At 35.8% G+C, this 24594-nt stretch overlaps 1 protein-coding gene across 5 annotated transcripts in view; it reads left to right on the top strand.

The window, feature by feature from the left end:
- ARHGAP18 (Rho GTPase activating protein 18) overlaps positions 1-24594 on the top strand; it is a 173283-nt gene that overhangs the window by 105075 nt on the left and 43614 nt on the right. For all 5 annotated transcript variants that reach the window (XM_019729433.2, XM_019729432.2, XM_019729431.2 and 2 more), the window contains exons 2-5: positions 9604-9800; positions 12620-12855; positions 16153-16216; positions 20380-20561. In XM_019729433.2, coding sequence (XP_019584992.2) covers positions 9626-9800; positions 12620-12855; positions 16153-16216; positions 20380-20561 — 657 coding nt within the window. In that variant the 5' untranslated portion in view covers positions 9604-9625. The remainder of the gene's footprint in view (positions 1-9603; positions 9801-12619; positions 12856-16152; positions 16217-20379; positions 20562-24594) is intronic.

Genomic DNA, 24594 nt, shown 5'->3' with positions numbered 1-24594 from the left:
TGTCCATGTCTCTTCCATAATATGCCCATTTACTTAGCCTTAGTTATTATCAAAAGGTTTTTTTGAATCCAATTTTGCCTTTTGTCCATGTTTCTATTAGCATAAGAAAGTTGATGTTCATATATATATATATATATATGTACACAGATATATCTATAAAAATCTTATGGAAGGGCAAGAGGTTTGCCCTTTGGAAATAAGTAAAACCAATATTATATTCAGTACTGTTCCAAGATTAAGTTAAAAAATATTAATGTTCATAATTTTGTGTTATGTCGGCAGATATTTTGTTAGTACCCAAATTATGTCAGGCATTATGAATCAATAGCAACCTACTTTATGAATTGAGTGGGGGCGGGGGGCGAATATCAGAAAATTATAATTTGTTAGTTTGTATTTAGTCAGCAACCAGAATGAAATTCCTGGTCAACAGTTAAACATCTCTTCTGGATCCTAGGTCTTGAAGTATATTGTTAAGTTTAGTATGTGAGAGAGTTGCACATTGGTGAAAATGTATCTGTTTCTGTTAATATATATTTAAGGCATATTGGTAAATTGTAATGATGAGAATCTGAACTAATAGAAGGAATGAAAGGGAACTTTTAAATGACAAGTTCAAAAATATCAGAGAAGTTGGGAAGACTTTTGGTCTTCGTTGGTGAAGCCCTTTCTTTATTTCACCTCAAAAAATGTGTTAAGAACTTGATGGATTCCTCAGAGAAAAAAGAAGAGCACAAATTTGAAACTGAAAAGGAAAAAATAAATTGTCAAGAGCAATAAAAATAAATGGATATAAGGTTGGTGAACATTTTGGATGCTGATAACTACCTCTGAAGCCAGAGGAGTGCTGTGAAACAAGAACCAGGTATAGACAGTTGTGTGAGGAAGCTGGGCTCCATCTCAGGAAAGAACAGCCTTAATAATGGACCAGTAACTGGACTTCAGTGAAAACCAGGAGGATTGTGAGAAACAGCAGGGGAGAGGGTGGGATCCCAGGATGGCCTATGGAGGTAAGCTCAAATATTTGGTCTGAATCTGTGGAAATGATTGTTTGAGCAGGGGGAACAAGTTGGAAGTGAGTGGGTAAGCGTGGCAGTCAGAGAGGAAGTGAAATTCTTACCGAGGAAGGAATGGTGCATCACTGCAGGGCCTGAAGCGTGTTAGGGAAGATGCTAAAGGAGAGGTCATGACCTAGAAACCCATGCTGGAGAGTTGTCTGGGCCAGTGGTTCAGTGAGGAACTGGAAAATTCCACTCATACTTGGTGTTAATGTCATTTATAATCTATCTAATGGTAACAGTTTGAATAGCTTGGTGGAAGCACATCTCTGATAAGGTACCTAAATATATAGTGGGCATCCAACAATATTTTAAAATTTGTTTTAGAGATTGAGTTGACAGAACTTGTTTGGACTTAATATTAGATACAATCTGATATGAAATCAGCCCTTGTGTATGTTTCTGTTCCCTCATCAGGAAGCCTGCTTTCAAACTACACACCGAAGAGTTACAGAGGCATAGAACAGTTACCTATTAGTTACCTTTTAGGGCTTCTGGATGACTAATTCTTTACTGTCTACTTTTCATGTCCCTATCTTATTCCTTTATAGTTTTGTGCAATTAAATTTAAAAAAAAAAACTTAGAAATTAAAAGGAGGTGGTTGTTTCAGAGGCAGCAATAATTAATAATTGAACAGTTCACAAGTATCTGCTATGGCAAGCAGTTTGCTGTACATACCCAGATTAAAAACAAATAAACAAACAAAAAACACTAGAGATTCTTGCCCCAAGGAGCACACAGTTTAGTGGCAGAGAGACAACTGTGAGGACCACAGTGTGAGGATGTGGTAAGGGTTGTGGGGAGACTGAACAGGGGAGGCAATGCTTGTCTTTATTCCAACCCCCATGGACAAAGGTACCAAGATATGAAATTGAGTAATGACAACTGCAAAACAGATCCAACTAGAATTGCCAACCTAGCTGCTGGTATGTCATCTCCAGCTGGCTCTACAACTGACCAGAACCAAAAAAGGAAATAGTTGTGGAGGTGACCTTGCAGGTACAAGGTGTCAGGTGGATACAAGTTGTGGTGACAGATAATTGAATGAAGCACGTATGCAGTTCGGTTTGGTATGCTCTGAACCAGTGTTCCAAGATCTTGAGAGTGTCTGTTAAAGCCCCACTGCAGATCTGTTCATCTTCTGTCTTGGAAAATGATTTTAACGTGAAGATCCCGTAGCTGTTGTTTGGCTACGCATCATCTCTTCCAGGATCTCACTTCTACCCAGAACTAGAGTTCTAAAATAGGACAGACCTATGTCTGGTGGCCAGTGATAGCCCATAATTTCCCCTTTATGTATCCTGTGTCTGTATGTGAAAGGGAAGGGAGTTTTACCTTGGCTGTCTCCTGACTCTCCCACATGCCTTTCTGTCTGTGCCTTCCCTTTTTTCTTGCTACTAGACTTGGGTGGTGGTCACTGCTTATATCTCTCTTCTTTCAGTGATAATCCCGTATTATTTGGTTTTGCCACTGTTTCCTGTAAAAGTGATAATGCCACGTTTACAAAGCTGTCTCTCAACAGTGTCAGTAATGGGTTTCTCCTCTCAGCTTCACTTAGGCAACGTTGTGTTTTTAAGAGGATAATCAGTTCATTGCTCATTGTTTTGCTGAATTGCATGGACACTTTGAAAGACTACCGAGTGCTATGCAAATGTGAAGTGACTTTTAAAGAAAAAAAAGCTGAAAGGAATAATGAGTAAATTTTATTGTTCTTCCCCAAATGAAAGAGGCAATAATATATGCAAAAAATAAAAGTAAGTTTACTTGAAATGTGAAAATTAACGTATTTTTAAAACTATAGCAATGTGGTCAGATAGGAGAGAGGAGGGAGACTTTCGCTGGTTTCTGAAGGCCTCCTGGGTGTGTGGAGAGGACAGTCTCCTAGTGCTTTGCAATCAACTTTTTACTGCCTTCAGGCATTGTCAATGTTCTTTCTGCCTGGTTGTCAGAGACACTTCTAATAATTACTGCTTTCAGCTAAACAATCGCAGGCATTCACTTCCAAGGGAAAAAAATGACTTGGGTCATTCGTAGGCTGCAGCTCTTCATAGTCATTCAAATTCAGTATATTCTGATGGACAGGGCCATTACAGAGTATTTAGAGCTGTGCCATCTCATGATGGCAGCGATTACTTCCTTAATATCCCTGCCAAAGTGAAAGGGAAAAATCTACACATCAGAAATAAATGTGTGTTTTTTTAATTTTTTTTTCAACATAGAGGGAATGTAGATGAAGTGGAGTGAATTTTTAAGACATTTTAAAGATTTTAAACATCTTCAAAACAGTTTTGTTAAAAGTACTGGTCCACTTGAAGTTATGCCCCAGTGTGAACAAACCATATTTTAAAAAATGCATTGGAAAAGGTTCCTATGCATTTTAAAGAGGTATGGTATGATTGCATTTTTTTTCTCTATATAAGTGGTCATTTAAAAACATTAATTATAGATTGTCAACAGGATCACTTTGGTTTTTCTTATGTGCCATAGAAACCAGAAAGATTGGAGTATATGAGGCGAAGAAAGGAAATTCTACCCTTTCTAGTCTATTTAATAATGACCACTGAAGAAGAAATGAGTACAGTAACTTTATTTATACCATCACTTTGCTGGGTTACTTTGGGGAAATTTAACCCTGGGTCCTCATTACGTCATCTACAAAATGATGAGATAGGTTTAAATCTCTAGGGTGTAGGATTGTTCTGAAGCTGTACCTGTCAGTGATAGGTCAGCTGGTAAAGGAACGTGCGTTGTCAGGCAAGTTAGGAAAGTTTGTATTGTAAGAGACAGAAGTTTATGGGGCTGAGCGAAAGATGGCTACAGCCCAGGATGCATGTCTAAAAGAGACTTGCAGCCCTGAAGGAGGGGGTGAGGTGGGTTTTATAGGGGCTGTGCTGACAGGGTCGCATTGTTTGAATAGAAAATGTTGACTGCTTGTAAGCCAATAACTGTTTTGTAGCATTTTCTGTTATCGCAAGTTTGGCTCTGTCTGCAGTTGCAGGCCAACAGACATCTTGTTTTCTTGCAGACGTGGCTCTGTCTGTAAGTCAAGGTCTCTGAGACCTAACATTCAGAGACCTAACATGAAGTCAAGGTCTCTAACATTCAGAGACCTAATAGTCAGTAAATATGGCTTTATCTAAAATATAGTTGGTCATTATGGTTGATAATAAGTGATAATCTGAGTAAGAACTTTCTTTTTCACATTAGAAAAAGAACAAAACAAAATAATATTGAACCTTATTTTTCAGTCTCACATCTCCCAGCCAATCGTTTTTTTTTCTGCATTGGAAACAAATGTAGGCTAAGAGGCATGAAGGAAAGTGTAGCTCTTAAGAAAGGATCTTGTAGGAAAACAGAACAAACAAAACCAAGTCTTAGCATCAAAGGGCTTTAAGAAATCAGACTTTGGGCTGTAGAAATGCTTCTGGATGAGGAGAACCAGGAGACAGACTGGATCTGAAGTGTAGCGGCAGGACTCTTGATAGGGTAGGTACATACAAAAGTTAGACATTGGATCAGATAGTTAAAAATGAGTTCAAAAAAACGTCCTAGTTCCAAATAAATCCGCCTTGAGATGGCTGTAGGAAGAGGTATGAATGACAAAGGAGCGTTAAGGAAATACACATTTTCAAATACACTGGCCAAAAGTGGTTTAGAGAAAACTTCTGCCCCTTATACTAAATGGATAAAAGCAAAGGATAAAAGACGTTGGCAAGGCAAGTGTTTTTAAATGACATTTTTATTCTTTTTCGTTGTAGTATAAATTAAATATGGAGATATCATTGGAGTAAGTCCCAGTTTTGATGAAAGGCTGTAAGACTAAACTAAAATAAACAAAGAAGTAGGTCAAGAGTCACTAGGAAAGCATGTTTGTTTCTTTCAATAACACTTTCTGGAGCATTGCCCACAGAATTGTAAAGTGCTTTTTGAGATCCATTAGGTGTTGTTTTTGGGAAATCCTAGAGCAGCAGTTTTCAAAGTGTGGTCCAGGAACACCTAGGGGTCTCAAGACCCTTTTAGGGATCTAGGAGATCAAAACTATTTTTATAACAAACACCAAGACGTTATTGGCCTTTTTCACTCTTGCTCTCTCATGAGAATACAATGGAGTTTTCCAGAGAGTATATGACATGCGATATCGCTAAAGATTGACTGCAGCAGATGTGAGAATCCAGATGTCTTCTATTAAACCAGACATTAAAGACAGTTTCAAAAATGTGAACCAATACTACTCATCTCACTATGTATACATTTTTTTTGGGGTATGAAAGATAGTTTTATTCTTCTTAAGAAAATGTAATTTAGCTTAAGATGTTTATTATTCTTATTAAATAAATTAGTATTTATTTTCTTCCATTTTATTATCAGTATACACTGATAATAACCTATATCAGCAAAAGCTGTTTAGGGGTACTTGAAAATGATTAAGTATCTAAAGTAGTCCTGAGACCAAAAGGTTTAAGAGCACTGTCCTAGAGCATAAGGAAATCTCTGAACCTTGGAAGAGGGCAAAGGTGACCTTATTAAACTATGGGAGGGGCAGTTATGTAGTAAGCAGTTTCACAGATGTTGGCAATGTTCATGGTTACCTATGAGGCACTTCAGGAGGAATTCTGATTTGATAATTCAACAAACAAAAGCAGTCAAGGCTATTGGTACTCGTCCCATTTTATAGCTAGGAGAAGTTAGGATTAGAGAAGTTAAGTGATTTTCCAAAATCATAGAGTTAAGACAGCTGGAATCATTTGGTGCTATGACTCTCAGTCCCATGTGTCCATGTCATTTCGCCGACTACATTGGTGCTGGGATGATTCATCAATGAGCCTGTTTTTTTCTAGCAGACCACAGTATAATTAATGCATGGCAACTTCCACCTCCTTATGAAGAGTAAATTGTGTCAGACGAATTTAATATTCTCTGTGACAAAATAAATAACAGGCATTACTAACACACTGAAATAATATCAGTTCATTTGTAATTCACTAATCAGGTGAAAAAAAAGGTCACAGAAAAATAGGATAAGATATACCTGGGGAAAATAATAGGAAAACAAAGCCCCACGTTTTATAAATAGCTTGAGAACATGCTACGTAGCAAGATGAAAAAGGAAGAACATTTCGTGAAGGCCCATAGGAGTCTGTAAAGTTAGTATTTGCTGGTGATGTGAGTGCCCATGAAAAAAAGTCAAGGTGGTAATATACTGAGATGTGTTGGAATGCTAGCTGCACGAAAGCATGACTTGTCCAGCTAGGTAGGAAATAACTCCTTTTAGAGGACAGTGTTTAATTCTGACGTCAAAGTGGTAAGAGGTGAGAAATGAGAGCGTGTTTGAAGCGGGGGTCATGGGATGATTGGCACGTAGGATTCTGGAGGGGGAGTGAGGAAGAACGTAGAACAATCATTCACCTATAAGTCAGGTGGGGGTGATTAGTGGTTGCCTGTGGTACAAACTGTGTTTCTTCAATTTCAGCACCGTGTGTTGGCTTGGATATTTTGGAAATATAAAATATTTCTGCTCTGCACTTCGTTATGTGTAGTATATGTTGCCTTATGTTCTTGAACCCAGTTTGCAGAATGAACATGGTATCATATAACATATTCATAAACACAGAAGAGAGGAAAACTAGGTAACTGGCCTCTTACCAGGACGGTTTTAAGAAGGGCTGGCCTTTTAGCCATTTGCCTGTCTGGAGTTCAAAAATAGAGTATATTCTGAAGTGATTATGACATGTTTATTGATGTAAACTGTAATTAAAGAATGTTCAAGTTACATTTTTAGAGAAAATATAAAATACATGGCATGCTGACTATGGAGGGTAATCTAGCACTGATTGGTTGCCACCTCCCCGTTCCCCACCTCTATATGAAAGAGAAAATATATTCTTGCAACGTTTACTGATTAAAAAAAAAAAAATCCATGTTTCCATGACTCAGTATCTTCTTCAGGTTATCACAGTAAACTTATTTGGCTTTTGAATCTTATTAAAGTCCAAATATTGAGTGGATTCATCAGCACTAAGTGATTAAATTTTTGCTTTGTGTATGTTCTGAAAGCAGGGCTTGATGTAGCAGGTGTATTTACGAAACATGGCTGTTGCTCCATGCCTTTGCATTTTCCTGCGCATGCTATCTTAATGGAAATTTACTGGACAGTTCTTGCCAGAATAAACACGTTCCTTCAGGAGTGAAAGGCTTCATGTACTTTAAGTTCAACTGCACTTCTTTCCTGTGAGCAGAGAAACCAAGTTATTTGACATTAGTCATTATACTTTACACATTCCACAGTACTTATTATGGACTCCCATGGGGCTAAGGGTTATAGGAGGTAGGAATAAGCTGGACAGTCTTACATTGTCATGAGAGAGAAAACAAAAGCAGGATAGGGCCTCTCTATATTTTACATGAAATAAACCAAAAATGAATCTGGCAGACATTCGGTAAATTACCTTTAGCTATCCTCGTAAAGCAGAATTAAGGAATGTGACCTGTAGATAAGTTGAGCTGCTGATCACAGAAATATATATACATATACATATATATATGTGTGTGTATATATATATGTGTGTTTGTGTGTGTATATATATATATATAGTTTTTCATTTTAAAGATAGAGATAGCTTTCTCATTCACATTTTAAGAAGCAGGAGTGTAAACTCTCAAATAAGAACACTGACTATATCATGGTGGCCTCTTGGATGAAAGAAGGGGACCAAGCTGGGGACACAGGGATGTGACCAGGACAGTCGGGGGGAGGGAGGGAGGAAGTGCCCCTTGAATTAAGGAATGCAAGAGACAAACAGTGGACAATGGAGACTGGAGGAAAGAGATTTGCACAAACATGTCTACGGAGGAAAGAGATTCGCACAAACATGTCTATACTTCCTCCTGTTGGCCACAAACACTCACCTATCACCACCTGATGGTTGCTACTGAGGGGAGATTACAGCGATTGTTCACTCATTAATGCAACCAGTATTTCTAAAGTGTGTCATCAAGGCAGAGAGGATTTAAAGGACTAAAACTGGCTTATTAGCATATTACAGTTAGGATGTCAGTTATATTACATTTATTTGCAGCAGTAGGCAATTAAGTTTTTGACTTTTTCTACTGAAACTAGTTGAAATGTAATTGCTGGGTAGATTTGACTAGAGTTTAGTGACCCTCTCCCTTATGTAGCATTAACTCTGACTATTTTAAATAATTATAGGAAAGGCCAGTTTAAATGTTCACACACTATTAAAGAATTTTGTTTAATTGCTTTTCTTTTTATTACTCTATATGTGCAGTAAGTAAAACCAATCTAGCAAAGCATCTCTTCCTAACATCTTCTTGGAAGATAAAAAGAGCAATTTGAAATTAGAATTACAAAACACTAGTTCACCTATTATTATCCCTATTCAAATTGTGTTTTGCTTTGTTTTTTTTAAATATTGAATATAAAGGGGAAGCACAATAATTGATCATTTTCCTCTTTTAAGTAATTAGGCTTCCCCCCCGTCTCAATATAAATGATATAAAACAAGAATTTACTGTTTTTGTTATATATGTTTTTTAATTTATTTTTTATTTTTTAAAATTATTTATTTATTTATTTTATTGGGGAGTATTGGGAAACAGTGTATTTCTCCAGGGCCCACCAGCTCCAAGCTGTTGTCCTTCAGTCTAGTGGTGGAGGGCGCAGCTCACTGGCTCATGTGGGAATCGAGCTCACGCTCTACCCAACTGAGCCATCAGGCCGCCCCTGGTATTTTATTTTTTAATTCAACTTTAGTAGGTGAGATATGACTTATAAAGAAAATGTAGTTGACATGAACTCATAAAATATCTTCACTTATTCAATTTATTCTTCTCTGTAGATGATATTTGAGATAAATGTTTAAGAGGTTAATTCTTAGCTATTTATTCAGAATCTCCAAATAATGAGTTTTTCCAATAAATGAAGTTTTACCATTTAAAAAAAAATACACGTAAGTAATGGGTACATTTATAAGTAGATTAAAACTTGCTTTCTGTAGTAGAGTGTAACAGTGAACTTAATATATCATTCTTCTATATATGTTTTCGTTCCAAAAATAAAATGGAAATTCAAAAAGTACCTTGTTCATTGATTGCAGATAATTTGCTATATAAGAGTTGACTGAGTTTGATTTACAGGTACAAATGATAAATATGAGATATTGTGTAAAATTCAATCCTAATTTAATTAACCTATAGCCTCTAATCAAGATTTGACTTATTGTTTTCTAAGAAGAAAGTTTTAGTTTAAAGAAGCCCATTAAGTGAAATGAAAATGGAAAAATGATTTCTCACATTGCTACTTGTTCTTCATTATCTCATTTTGGTAAAGAATAAAATTCTGTTCATTCTACAAACATAATTAGTAGCATCTCAAGGTAAATAGTTTCAAAATATATACTATTTCTTTGGTTTTATTAAGGAGAACTTAGGAGTTTCCAAATTCGCCAGCTCAGTGCTATGATATGTTAGAAATCGTACTACTTCCTCATGTACTAAAAGGAACCATGTTTTCTTTTGAATTTATAGTCGTAGGTATGGCCAGTACACGATGAACCAAGAAATCACCAAAGTTAAGGAAAAGCCTCCATTTGATCGATCAAGTTCTCAGGATTCTATGGATGAACTACAGCTGGAGGACTATTGGACGGAAGTAGATAACATCAAGAAATCAAGTGAGAACAGACAAGAAGATCAAGAGGTGGTGGTTGTCAAAGAGCCTGATGGTAATAACTAAATAAAACTTTTTTTGTTTTGGTTTGCATAAGTATTTATGGGAGATGAATGCATGGAAAGGAAGAGGAGCACAACAGCAACAATAAAACAATTAAAGAGCAACCTAAAAAGGATAATGCTAGTTGCCTTTCAACTTGAAAATTACTATTTGTGGCAGATTTATGGATGCAGCTGCCAAATACTAGTGACATGAGTCAATTCCTTTAGGCTTGTATAGCTATAATCTTGTTGGCTAAGCTTACTGTATCATAGAATTTTAGGGTGAGATTGACCTTCGAATTGCTTCTGTGGTATTCTAGCCAAATAGTATCATGGCTTCTAGTGAGTGTGGATGCAGTGATACTGTTTTCATTGGTCATTCAGCTTGAATTGTTTTGATGTTCTATATGCTATTGATTTACAATTTGCTATACTTTACCTTTGACTCAAGTGCTGTGGTCTTGATTTTTTGGAAGTGCAGAACAAGTCTATTCTATTTTTACACGATAGCCTTTCAAATGTTTGAAGAAGGAAAAAAGATTCACATAAACCAATCCTTGTGGGTAGCTTCAGACCTGTCCCAGTCCTGGTCGTCTTATCTTTCAAAGTGTAGTACTCCAGATTGGACGCAATGCTACAGAGTTAGCCAGCTAACCTAAGGGTATAGATTTGGACAGTGAAAGGTGGTCGTAGTATTTTTAGCCTCCATATTTGCTTCTTTCTCATATTTGGTTCTTATTTTTTGTCAGGTTTCCTTCTAGCCATATTTACCACATTCTCACTACTATATTTGATGTATGGAAGAAGCATGTCAAACTTTACTTTTTCCCCTTTGAATTTCATACCGTTTCTTTCAATGTCTTAAATTCAAGCAGTCACCAAGTTTTGATTCCCAATTCTGGCATCTATTGTATTACTCTTATATCTGTGCCTTGTGCCTTCCATATGTTTATCAGTCTGTCTTTGGTTTATAAGTTGATATAAATGTGAAAAAAGGTAGGAGCCACAGTCCATGCTTCATGACCCACGAATAGTGATCTCTTTTTCAACAGAAGGCTTCTTATCTAAATGACCTAGTATTGAATTGTTTAAGTGGCCAAAGCTACATGAATAAATTTTCCTCCTTTGCTATAACATTGCTTGAAAAATGTAACTCTAAAAAGTAGTAACTCTAAAAAGAAAAAATTGGAGATTTTCTTAATTTAACATTTCTTAGATCTAGAAAAGAAAGTTATAATCAATTCATTCTTTTGTTTGGGTTCTCTTTCATTATGCTCTCATTCTTTCTCATCTTGCCAGTGAAGGCGGGCTTATTTGTGATAATAGTATCTCCATCTTTCTGTCTCAGTGTTTCAAGATGGAAGCAGTGTACCAGTGGCCTGCTGAGTAAGGAGAAAACATTTTACAGGAAAGCACTCAGGCCTGAAACATAGCCATATGTCATTAGCTATTTCATAATTTCCCAAGATTAAAATGAAGTCATAGATTGTAGTTCATTGTGATTATCAAGATGAACTGTGAATGCTTTTACATGTCCATGCCTTTTCTTTGATTTTAAATTGTGTTTACCTCTACTTTCTAATGGAACAAATGATTCTTTATTATAATTTTTGTTTGTTTGTTTTTTTGCAATTTGGTTTCATACACCTGTACTGAGTTCTACCTTAATGGGATTAATAATAATGGCTGGTTTTTAAGTCAGTAGTAAACAGTTATTTTTTGCCTGGCATTCAGAACGTCTGGCACTACATTACGTTTCTTGCAGCCAAGGTTATTAATACTTGATTTCTACCCTCAAGGAGTTTATATAATGTAAAAGGATAGACAGGAAAACCAGTCAGTACTACATCATGTGATACAGGCTATAATAGAGCCCTGCACAGCTCTTCTCGTATAACATTCTCATATTTGGTTATGAGGCAGCCAGCACAGCTGTGCTATAGGTTACGGATGAGAAAACAGAGTCAGCTGGAGGCTAAGTGACTTGACCAAAATGACATGGCTATCAAGATGCAGAAATAGGGTATATAGATACAGGTCTTTTATGTCCCAAGTAGTTGGTCTTTCACTTCCCTCTATAAATTTGGTGCTTGCAATGAATCTATTTTAGCTTTCCATTTTTCTATAACTTTTATTAGATCTTACATAGTATTTGCTTTACTGTTTACATCCTGCTTCGAGTGTTTTAAATGGATTGTTATGTAATTTGTAGACTAAAACAAGCTAGTTTTGCTGAAGATAGTGTGCTTTTTTAAAATTTGTAAAATAAAAAATGAGTCTGATGTGCTGACTAGGGGGATTAAAAAAATTAATTTGAAATTGACTAGATCCTGCTGTCAAATGCTCTTTACTTCTTTGCCACATTCCCTGTCAACCACATTGAACAGAGAAAACAAACCTTTCCATCAATTAGTGTTTGACGCTCCGGTAATGCTGAATTTAAACCAAGAAACAGGGCTTTAATAGATATCCCCAGCATTGACTTCCTTCTGTAACCTGATGGAAATAAGTTATATTTTCATTGCTAGCTCATCTCTGGAAAGGGAACAGTATTATCTTCCCATAGTTAATCCACAGAGAAGTTATAGAGGTTAATTACATGTGAAGTCATTTAAAATTTTTAATTGAGTATATATATATATGAAATGGATCTAAAATTGATATCTCTGTGGCTGGAGTTTTTGGCAGTTGTCCAAGTTTCAGATAATGATTCTTAGCACTGTGGTTTGGTTGTGATAGAGGAGTTTCAGTAAGAATTTTTTTAAAGCTTAAAAAATGTAGAAGTGATTATATTTCGTGATTTAAATACCATTTTTTTCTACTGTCTCAGAGGGCGAATTGGAAGAAGAATGGCTGAAGGAGGCTGGTTTCTCCATTCTCTTTGGAGAGTCTGCTGAAGATCCTCAAGAAAGCATGACGTTTCTATCAACATTGACTCGCACACAGGCAGCTGCTGTTCAGAAACGGGTAGAGATGGTCTACCAGACCTTGAGGAAAAAAAACAAACAACACCAGATTCCTGATGTCAGAAACATATTTGCTCAACGGAGAGAGTCAAAAGAAAAAGTAGGTTTTCTTTTTTTGATGTGAAAGCAAAGGGATAATTACTTAGAATCAACTAGACGATTCCCGTTTAATTCACATTATTAAAAACTTACTGAGCACTTATTATATTCCAGGTAATAAAGCTCTGTGCAGACAGTGAACTAGAGGGACTCGATCCTTGTCCTTGTAGAAGTTATTTTAATGGGGTAGAAAATTAAACAATTTAAAATTCAGTGTGATAATCCTTATATTAGGTGTCCTTGGCGCCTGAGGAGTGTCCCTAACCCCGCAGACAACGTGACTACCCATTGTTACTAATAGAACAGTAAGAGGTAGGGGCTTCTTCCTTATCTCTTCACTCTTGTAGGCGTATTTGACTTTTCCCTAGACTCGCTGGGGGATGATTGGAAGTGGAATGTGAGGGAGCTAATTGCAGCTGAATTATAAAGCAGGAACCTGGAAACCTGGAATAACTTCCCTTTTGTGCTTAGCTTAGCGCTTAGCACGGTGCCTAGCACATAGAAAATGTGAGTAAATATTTGTCAAGATGATTAAGTTATTAGTGGTAGCTGTTGGAGTCTGGTAGAGACTGGGACTTATGAATAAAAAAATAAGGGAAGGCATGGTAAGAGACCTACCCTGAGCAATGATTGCAACGATAATAATATCACCAATAATTGCTGCCACGATTACTGAACACTTAACTTACTGGGGTAACCACTTTCCTTGCCTTATCTCATTTAATCCTTACAGCTGTCTTTTGAGTGAGGTAGTACCATTTCCATTCTACAGCTGAGGCTCATAGACTTTAAGGAACTTGTTCAGTGTCCCGTAGGTAGTAAGCCCTAATTTGTTTGACTAGAGTATGTGCTTTTTAACCACTATGCATCCTGCTATATTTGGGTTTCCATACGTAATTCTGATATTAAGTAATCCAAACATGAGATTCTATTTACACTATTAAAAAAAAAAAGAAATGAGGGAATGAGAGGGTTTATATTTAAAGTATCTTTCTGTCACGTAGAGGTTTTCTGCTTCTTTGGGGATATTTCATTCTTCTAAGAAATCCTTTATAGCTAGCTGCAGATTTTAGCTCCCATTCGCATTGTCAATTGTGGATCAGACGAGTTTATTTTATAGGTTTTGGGTCACTGGATGGTTCTAGACAGGCCTCTTGCTGCTGTGAGGCAGTTACGCACTTGCTTGCCTCCCAGTGATTGTCTGGGACATCCACTGGCGTTTGACTGGACTAGGTATCCAGCTGTAGAAAAATGAAATGGTAAGGGAATATAGTATTATGACATGTCCTTCGCAATGAAAAAACCCTTTCTAAGGGAGGTAAGAGGAATAAAGGGGGGAGGGGAAAAACACACGTGGAGATTCCTGCCAATTTCTAAGACGATGTTCCTACTAGGTGCTAGGAGCAGCATTTTTCAGCAGGTTCCTACTTGTAGTCAGGCTTAATATACATCATTTGAGTCCAAGGTAATTAGTGGATTGTATCATCTGATCGAGTCATGAAAAGAGAAATATTAGGTTGGTGGACAAGTAATTGTAGTTTTTGCAATTATTTTTAACCTGTTAAACCGCAGTTACTTTTGCACCAGCCTAATAGCACAGGTACATTAAAATAATGTTAACTTGCTTACACTGTTTGCCATTCATTGAAACATTGCCATCCATTAGAACTGTGTTCTCTATCCCTCAAGCAAACATGGGCCAACCATTTTCACTTGTAGTTCTTCTGTTCTCAAATAAGTATATACTCAGTTCTTTCATTTTAAATCCTTCCTCATAAAGACCTTGCTGACACTAGGAAATATAATACAGAAATGAATACCATCTGCACTGTCATCTTCAATTGCTAAGGACAACAATTCTGACCACATGCTCCAAAATATGTGTTCCTATTTAAGATTAGCAACACTCACTATATTCATTGTGCCATGGGGGGCTCACCTTCTGCAGGCTTGTGGGCAGACAAAGGAGGGTGGTATTACTCAGTCCTGAGGGCGGTGAAAGTAGTGCCATGACCTCCCCCCTTCCCCCCATACCATTTCTGTGATTTGGTAGTCGCTATGCACGCTCCTGGCTACCGTCGGTCTCTATGTACCTGCCCCAGAGCTTTACTAGATATTTCCTAGAGTTCAGGTAGAGGGAGAAGTAGTTGGCTCAGAGTTTGAGGGGAAATGTATGGTAAAGGCAACTACAAAGGCTACCTTCTTTTGTGTAGAGGTGAAAATCCAGTAGAATGATTATTTTAAAAATAATTCATTCAAATAGACCTCTGTGTATGACTGATCTAGACTCCCCTTCCTGATTACTGAATTCCTTCTGAAGCCATTGGGAAAGAAGGAAGTACTGCCTGGACACACTTCCTGGTGAGGAAAGTCAGCATGTTTTACAGCGTCCATCAACCCTTGGAGGACTATATTCCTTGGATGTCACTGCTCTAACCCCTTGAAAAAGGGAGTTCCTTTGCATGTCTGGCTTTTATCGCTTGTTTGGTTATTTAGTTTTAATTCATCTCACATTTATTACTAGCTTTTTTTTAATTTGAAGATTTCTATTTTATTACCTACATGTCAACTTGTAATTTTGTTTTATAATAACATAGTTGAGATATAATGTGCACAACGTACAATTCACCCATTTAAAGTCACAATTCAAGGTTATTTTAGTATATTCACAGATTCGCAACCATCACCACAAACAATTTTAGCACATTTTCATCATTTCCAAAACAAAGCCCATACCTATTAGCAGTCATTCTCCATATTCCCCTCCTCACTCCTAGGCAACCACTAGTCTGCTTTCTGCCTCTATGATTTGTCTATTCTGGACAGTTTATAGAAATGGCATCATATAATATGTGACCTTTGTGACTGGTTCCTTTCAGTTAGTATAATGTTTTCAGTTAGTATAAGGGTCCATCTATGTTGTAGCATGTATCAGTACTTCATTTCTTTTTATTGCCAAATAATATTCCATTGTGTGGATAGACCACATCTACTCATCTGTTGATGGATATTACTAGCTTTTTGATATGTTTGTCTTTTCCCCTCAACTAAATAGTGGCATTCTTGATGGCAGAGAAACTCTTGATATTTTTCATATTCTCCATAGGACTCAGTGTTGTGTCTTATATTTTGTGGGTACTCAAATATTTGTTATAACCATAGTACTTTTTATTCTCTGTGATTGTAATAATTCTGAATACAGTCCTTATATTCTAAAGATTAGTAATGGAGTTATTTGCAATACCATTTTTCTGGTTGTGAGTTGGAGATGACTAAATGGCCCATTTTCTATCTTTAGGCTCCAGATGGCACTGAATCACAGACAGTCAGAACAAATGAAAACAAATACCAAGGAAAAGATGGTATGTTGGACCTGTTCTCTTGTAATTTCCCATTTATTAGTATAACAAACAGATATAGCCTTTTAAAATATTCACTTTGAATTCTAGTAAGCAAATTCTATTAAAATATTGAGATAAAGTACCCAAGTAGATAATTACAAAAGGCAGAGAATATAGTGAGCCTTTGATTTTGTTGTTGTCATTGTTAACTTTTGTATGTCTATATTTTCTATCATTTCTATACATAGTCACTTTTCCTGAATGCTTACTGTGTGCCAGGTACTGCTCAGAGGTGTTTACCTAACATAATATACTCAAGAACTCTATGTAGTAGTAGGCATTGTTCTTAACTCATTTTACAGTTGAGAGGACTATACCTTAGATATGTGAAGTCACTTTCCCATACAGCTATTAAGTGGAGCCAGTGAATTTGAAGCCTTGTTCTCAAATCATAAGTTCTTAATTCATAAATGGGTTGCTTTCCAGAAGTTTAGAAAAAAGTTAACTTTTTATGGACAATTAATTGTAATTCTCTTTTACATACTTTTCTATATCTGTTATTTTAGAAACAGATTAGAAATTCAAGGCATAGATGAAATAAATATTAAGAATTTATTAGTACTTATCAAGAGAGAATTTATAGTTATTTCATTAATTTACAAAAAGGAAAAATGTTCTAAATTAAAGTAATAGACTTAAACTTAAACATTTAATCTTTAATGTGTTGTTATTTAAAACTATAACAAAGGTGGTTTGTGGTTGCGGGATTCTAGCTACGGGACTTGTCCTTTTCTTTTGTTTATGTTCCTAAGACCTGGCACCTTGAGAGTCCATGCCATAAATAGTGTTGTATTTGGATTGGAAATAATTGGGGAGGAGTATCAGGTAGACTGGAGGATCAGGAAGTGTTCACAACCATCTTATAAAAATCAGGAGTTAGTCTAAGGTTATATGGGGCATTTTGGAGTCTTGGAACATCCAGTATCTCTATTTTTTTCTTCCATACTTTTCTGAGAACTTCTGTCTTACACTCCTGCCTTAAAAACAAACAAACAAACAAACAAACAAAACCCACCACACACATACACATATCTGTGTTTATATGTAAATGTGTGCATGGTGAGGGTATAGACACATACATGTCTATATACTTATTGGGTTGGTGCAAAAGTAATTGCGGTTTAAAATGTTAAAAATAATTGCAAAAACTGCAATTACTTTTTTTTTTAAAGGAACTTTTTTAAAAAAGTTTTATTGGGGAATATTGGGGAACAGTGTGTTTCTCTAGGGCTCATCAGCTCCAAGTTGTCCTTCAATCTAGTTGTGGAGGACACAGCTCAGCTCCAAGTCCAGTCACCATTTTTAATCTTTACTTGCAGGGAGCGCAGTCCACCATCCCAATGTTGTTCAGAGCTTGCGCTTTAACTGACTGAGCCATCTGGCCACCCCTGTAATTACTTTTGCACCAACTTAGTATATCTATATAGTACTTGCTTTTTACTATTCTGTGGTTTCTTAGTTGCGTGTTTTTTTTTTTTTTTTTTTTTTTTTATCAGGATGAAATTACTAGGTGTTTTCCCAAGTCTACATACCAGCAAATACTCAAGTGGCAAGCAAGCTAGAATAGCCAGTGCTGGCCTGCTAGGGAGCTGGGTCATCCAGAAAAACAGACAAATGAACCTTTTATGCCAATGTCAATATGCTTTCGGCTTTGGGGAAGAGTGACTGGCAATTGCTAAATGAATACTGAGGAAAACATTGTCTTTTCTTGATGTTTTCCTCTCTTGCCAGAGATGGTGATGTTCAGGCTATATAAATAGAAGTTCTGGAAGACAGTTCATTATGAGTGCTTTCCAGCCTAGCTTGCAGCAGGCGACTGAAGTGTGACACACTTGCTGCCTGATTTACATCTGCTTTTGCTGGAATGCTGCAAAGTGGGCATAGAACCTCCAATGAGAATAGGAAGAGAACGTGTGTAACTTCATCCAGGTCACCAAGTATTTACTGCTGCACCTGCTCTGGATGATGCCATACTCTTTTGCTAGCCAGTGAATTACCAGTGTTATGTAAACACTGAAAGGTTCTGAGTGAAATGCATGGAAACATTGGAGTTCAAAAGTAGAGCTCTTCTGCTTGAAATCTGAAGGCATGGGTGACATAGTCTATTGTAAATGTTTTCCCTACACTTAGGTGTTTATACATGTTTAATCAAATGTACTTCGTCTAAATGAAAAAGTTATGAAGTTGTTGTTAAAGTTATAATGCTGCAAGGGTTAATTAATCTACTGCTAAGTATCAATTTTAACTTTTCATCAAATGATACAGCTCTATGTATTTGAAAGACCCAGTGTTTAACACATAAATTTAGATATATTAATAACACCATGCAAAATAATTTTTAAAACTCTCATACTAATGTGTATTTTCTTCTTTTTATTATTGTTATTTTTGATTTCCATGGAGGAAAGAAAAATCTTTTTCTAAATAAAGGCACTTAGGGTAATTCAGATAATTGAAAAACTTTTGTAAAATATGTATAACCTGCTACTATTGACTACTTCAAAACCAAAGGAGAATGGATGAAAGAAATTATATTATTTACACGTGAGGACTTTAAAAGTCAAAAGAATTATCTCAGCATTCTCTTAACTTTTCTCTTTGAGATTAGATCATTGATTCATAGATACCTTTATTAGCCAATGAACCATTTCAGAAACCCCTCCATCGTTTCTGAAACTGTTTATCCTACCATCTGCCTTAACTTGATTTACCATTTGAACCTTGATGCTTTTATATGCCTTTTTTTTTTTTTGCCACATTTTGGAGGAAATTTATATGTTTTAAATGTGTTATAATTTAATTACAAATTCTCTCCCCAATTTTTAATTTGGCACAGGACATTTGTTGGGGGTGAGGATGTTTATTGTAACTCTGACCTGGAGGTGCTGAGGAGAAAGGGAATAGTTTTAAGATTCTTCTTAAACTTCTGGAAAATAGCTTCTAATTTAAGAAAATGGTTAATTTTTTTTTTTCCTACCTTAAAATGGTTTCCTAAGAAACCAGTTTACATATTCACAGTAAAAGAGAAAACAGGGTAAACCAGTGGGAAAATAAAACAAAAAATGTACTTTGGCATTTCATACTTTAAAAATTAATTGTATAAATGTCTAGTTACTATTCTAAAAAAAATTGTCACAGGCTGTTGAAAAAGCATAACATGTAGCATAGATAACAGCAGATAAATACTATCCAAGAGCTCCCCAGGAATTAAAGACCTACAATGAGAAAATAAAACTAATCCAGTCATTAGTTCCAGGGTTTTTTTCAAATGTGAGTTTCGTTGAAACCAAAAACGTATCAAATAGATTTAGATGTACTTTCTCCAAAGCTTAAAGGTGGTGTTTTCAGCAAATGGGTTTTCAAATATTATTTTTCCCTCTGTAGGATTAACAGCAAACAAACAAACAAAAAATTAAGCTTATTATACTCTTGAAATGATGTAAATGTCTGGAAGTTATTTGACTACATTTATACTTATAGGACCTTTTATAGTCTTTGATAGAATCAGGTGCAAAACCTATTGATTCCTGTACTGGTACCTGCAGACTTGACTCCCACAGTGATAACTTTTTGGCACTAACTCTTGTTTTTGCATTTTTACTATGATAGGTAGGTAACATTCCAGAAAGGAAAGGCAGGGAGTGAACAGGTCTATTCCAGGAATCTGTTTCACTGTGAGGAAATTAAATAATATATCACTAGTTCTAAGACAGATTACAACTAACCTCCTTCTTCTCTTTCTTTGCTTTTTAATCCCCCAGTGGAAAATAAAACAACAATTAAATCTACTAAATTTTTGTGAGATATTTCATTTAGAGTTTGAGATCATCGAGCAATATTTTAGAATTGGATCCAGTTTAAGAATTGTGACCTCAGAGAAAGAGTCCACAATTGAACTGTGGCTTTTGAGTCACCATCCTTCCTCTACCCCCAGTGTACCATTGGTAGAATTCCTTGAGTATACTTTTCACCGTTAAAATAACCATTAATTATCGCCTATAGTAAGTAGTACTTTTCCCAAAGGTTTTTATTTAGTCAATGGATTAGAAGTTAAAAAAAGAAAGAAAAAAAAAGATATACAGTGTGTAAACTGGATCTTTTGTTTTTGTTGTTTTTTTCCTCAGACCAGGCATGTAGCCTAGTTGCTGGTGAAAAGGAGCTGATCCCACCAGTGCCAGAGGAGGCACCTGCCTCTGAAACAGATATCATCAACCTGGAGGTATCATTTGCAGAGCAAGCCGTCAATCAGAAAGAGAGCTCCAAGGATAGGACCCAGAGGAACAAAGGCTATGATACCCTGTTACCTGTACGTAATACTGATTCAGCTATCACTAAACAGAAGAGTTTATTTTTAATCAGCTTTTTATTTTGATATTTTCAAACCTATATAAAGTCAAAAGAATAGTATAGAAAACACCCATATAGCCTTCATGGAGATCCATGCAACAGTTAACATTTTACAAACTTTGCTTTCTTTCTTTCTACATCTGTCTGTATATATGTTGTGTTATCATATAATGACTCACTTTTTTTAGCCTAAGGGCATATAAAACAACACACAGTTACAATACTTAAGACATTGAACACTAAAACAAAATTGTACTTAATATATGGTCATATTGAACATTTCCCAATTGTCACAATATTGTCCTTCATAGCCTCTCCCTTCTCCGTTCCCCATCCGGGATTCAAACAAGGGTTACATGTTGCATTTGATGTCATCTTTTTGGTTTACTTGAATCTAGATCAGGTCTTTTGCTTTTTCTTTAATATTTTTGAAGAGTCCAAATCAGATTTCTGATTTTGTCTGTTTCTTCATGACTAGATTCGAGTTAAACATTTTTGGCCAAACCACTGCATAGATTATATGTATGCTTTCTGTTGCACCATCAGAAGAGGGGCATAATGTCATATGTTTTCTTTATTGGTGATGGAAGTTTGACCGCTTAGTTAAGCTGTTCACCACATCTGCCCATTTTAAAGATACCTTTCCTTATATGCAATTAATTTTAATTTTTTATCCTTGAGACTGGGGAGTATCCTATCCATCAATAATAACCTATCACCCCGAGGTTTCATTGTGCATTTGTAATCTTTGCCTGAAACAATAATTAAACTGGTATTTGAGAAATAGTGATTTTTCTGATTCTATCATTTCTTCTACATTGATTGGCTGGCAATCTTCTGTAATAATTGTTTTTTCTCCCTTTTCTCTTTTTGTTATTGAATATCACTCTGGACTGATGGCTTTTTTTCCCATTTAGTGTTTTATAAATCATTGTCATTTTTCTTTGGCATTCAAATTAACCCAAATTTCACCAATAGGAGCCCTTCAAGCTGGTTCCTAGGTCATGTTAACATGCCCTCATTCATTCACTTATTTGCATGCTAGTGCAAGCTGTTCCTGGCTCACCTTTTGCTTTTTTCTCCCCTCAGACTTGAAAGAATCCATTTCTGCAAGGAGCCCTGGTTCCTTTTGGTAATAGATTGTATTTAAAAATCAAGCTCTGTGTATTGAGTGTGCTCATTGCTACTGAATGGTTTAAATTATTTTAAAAATGTATGTTTGTTAGTTGGTTGGTTGGTTTATTTATTTATTTGGTAGAATTCCACAGATGCAAACGTTAAAAAGAATAGCATAATGAACCTCTGAATATTCGTCACCTAGCTACAACAGTTACTAACCCATGGCGAGTCCTCACCCATCCGCACCCCCAACCAGCTCCCTATCTGTATTATTTTGAAACACATCTCTGAATTACATTTTGTCTATAGATGTTTCAGTATGTATTTTTAAAAGCTAAAGGGCTTTTTTTTTAGAAAACCAAAGCTATATTACCATTATTCTGTCTTAAAAAATATTAAGAATTTTTCATTTCAAATATTTAGTCAGTGTTCAAATTTCAAATTGTATCACAAATTTCATGATTTCTTTTTTTACAGTTTGTTTGAACAAGGATTCAAATAAGTTTTATGTATTACAATAGTTGATGTCTTTTAAGACTCTTTTAATTCCTCCCTCCCTTCCTTCTCACTCTCCCTTCTCTCTCCCATCCCCGCTCACTCTCTCTTTCCCCCTCCCTCCCTCTCCCCCTTTCTCACTCTCCTCCTTCCTCCCTCTCTCCCCTCTTTCATTACCCCCTCTCTTTCTCCTTATCCTTTCTTCCCTCCCTCCCTTTCTCGAAATTTATTTGTTGATCAAATTTAGTTATTAAGTTGTAGAGAACGTACCTCCTCTGACTAATTGTATTCCCATGTTCTTCTGTTTCCTTTAAATTGGTTGACTCTAGATTTATCATATTTAGGTTCATTTTTTTGTAAAGACTAATCACATGTGACTCTGTATTAAGAGATACAAAATATCTGGTTGTCTTCCTCTTTTGGTAAAATTAGCAGCTGTTTCTGATCAACACTTAGATCTATTAGTTTATTAATGGTTACAAAATGATGTCGCCTTCTTTTTAAATTGATTGATTTGAATACTTCTTTTAAGCAAAACTCTCAAAATGGTTACTTTGTTTTATTTACCAATTTTCAATTTTTTTTGTTTGTTCCATAGCATCTTTCACTAGTGACCAATTAGTGTTGCTTTATTTTAATCTTCTTGTAAAAATAATACCTCAACTCATGGATTTAGACATATGACATGGCATTACACAAAATTTCCCATGTTTGTCTGGTGTATTTTATGCTGCAGACCTATAATTGTCTGTTTTAAGAAACGCTGGTTCTGTTAGCTACAAATACGCTTTTGACTATGATCAGGACACTAGGAGTATTTCTTTCTCTGCGTTGGTTGTTGCTTAAAGGCTTTTCAGAGGACAGAAGTACATCTATAGCTTCTTTCGTTCTGAGAATAGTGGTTCTTAGGATACATCAGATAATATAATTAGAATGTAACATAATTACTTGTTTGTTTTAGCATCCATTAATGCACAGCATTGTCAGATATCAATATTAACACTACTATCAACAATATGGGGGTTAGCTCAGTTGGTTGTTAAGCACGGTGCTCTTAACAACAAGGTTCCTGGTTCGATCCCTACATGGGCCACTGTAAGCTGCGCCCTCCACAACTAGATTGAAACAACTACTTGACTTGGAGCTGATGCGTCCTAGAAAAACATACATTAAAAACAAAACAAAACAAAGCAATATGACTACCAGAAAACAGTTTGTTTTCTTTTAGGTAGTTGTTTGTGTCCTTGGAGTGTATCCCAAAAGGAATGTAACAATAAAATTACTATGTTTTAGGTTACTTAGGATAGTTATTCTCCATGTGGTAAACTACCAATTGAATACCTGGTAGGGTTAATTTGTTTAATTTTAATTTCAATTTTCAGGTATAGCTTTTCTTGAAATTTATTTTTGTTTTGTAAGCCTGTAAAATGTTTACATGCTTCAAAAGGCAAACTAAAATCAAGGTATATTCAAAGTCTAACTTCTATCCTTGAGCCTTCTTCACCTTATTCTTGCCCTTCCCTTACCGGATAATTCATTTTTCTACACGTTGAGCATTTTTTTTTTTTTTTTTTTGACTTAGTGATATATTCTGGAGATCACTCCATAGTAGTATAGAGAAATATTTCTTGTTCCTTTTTATAGATAGATACATTGTACTCCACTGTGAGAATGTCACAATTTATTCAACCAGTCTCCTAATGGTGGACATCTGGAGTGTTTCCAGGCTTTATTGTATATTTTTATGAATCTGCCTTTAAGAATTTTTATGCCTAGTGGGCAAACTAAGGAATATGTATCATTTGGCCTAAAGAGATGACCCATACTCCTCGACTGTCCTTAGCGAATGTATCTTTAAAAAGTGACAGTCTTCATCTGAACAGATGGAAAGGATTTAAAGTGACAGTAGAGTCTAAACAAAATGAAGGCATTATGACTTTTTAGTTGTTGATTCAAACAACGGAATAAGATAAATTAATCTCCATTTGTAGACTTAAAAATGAAACTTCCTATCTCATTTTATTCTCTGCTTAATAAACTAATTTGTGCTCACCAACCTTCTTGATTTTATTCATGTGGTGTCCAAGCTTAAAATGACCTTCCCATTTCCACCCCTCTGTTCCATGTTTACTAAGGACAACTTAGCCCATCCTATTACACATGAAAAAATCGGAGGTAAGAAATGAACTGCCTAGCACACAATATAGCTTAGTAGCTATCTTTACTGTTAAAAGTCTTTCCTGATTGTGAACTTATTTAGATAAAATATGTAAAATCACCTTTTAAATTATTAGCTGCCATGCTTTTGATAATTATTGCCAATTGATCCATGTATTTATTTATGCATGTATGCATCTGTTCATCTCTACAACCATTCA

This window comes from Rhinolophus sinicus, linkage group LG05 (genome assembly GCF_036562045.2).
Source record: "Rhinolophus sinicus isolate RSC01 linkage group LG05, ASM3656204v1, whole genome shotgun sequence".
NCBI classification, from domain to species: Eukaryota; Metazoa; Chordata; class Mammalia; order Chiroptera; family Rhinolophidae; genus Rhinolophus; species Rhinolophus sinicus.
The sequence above is the reverse complement of the archived record's forward strand: the minus strand, read 5'-3'. Positions and strand labels throughout refer to the sequence as shown.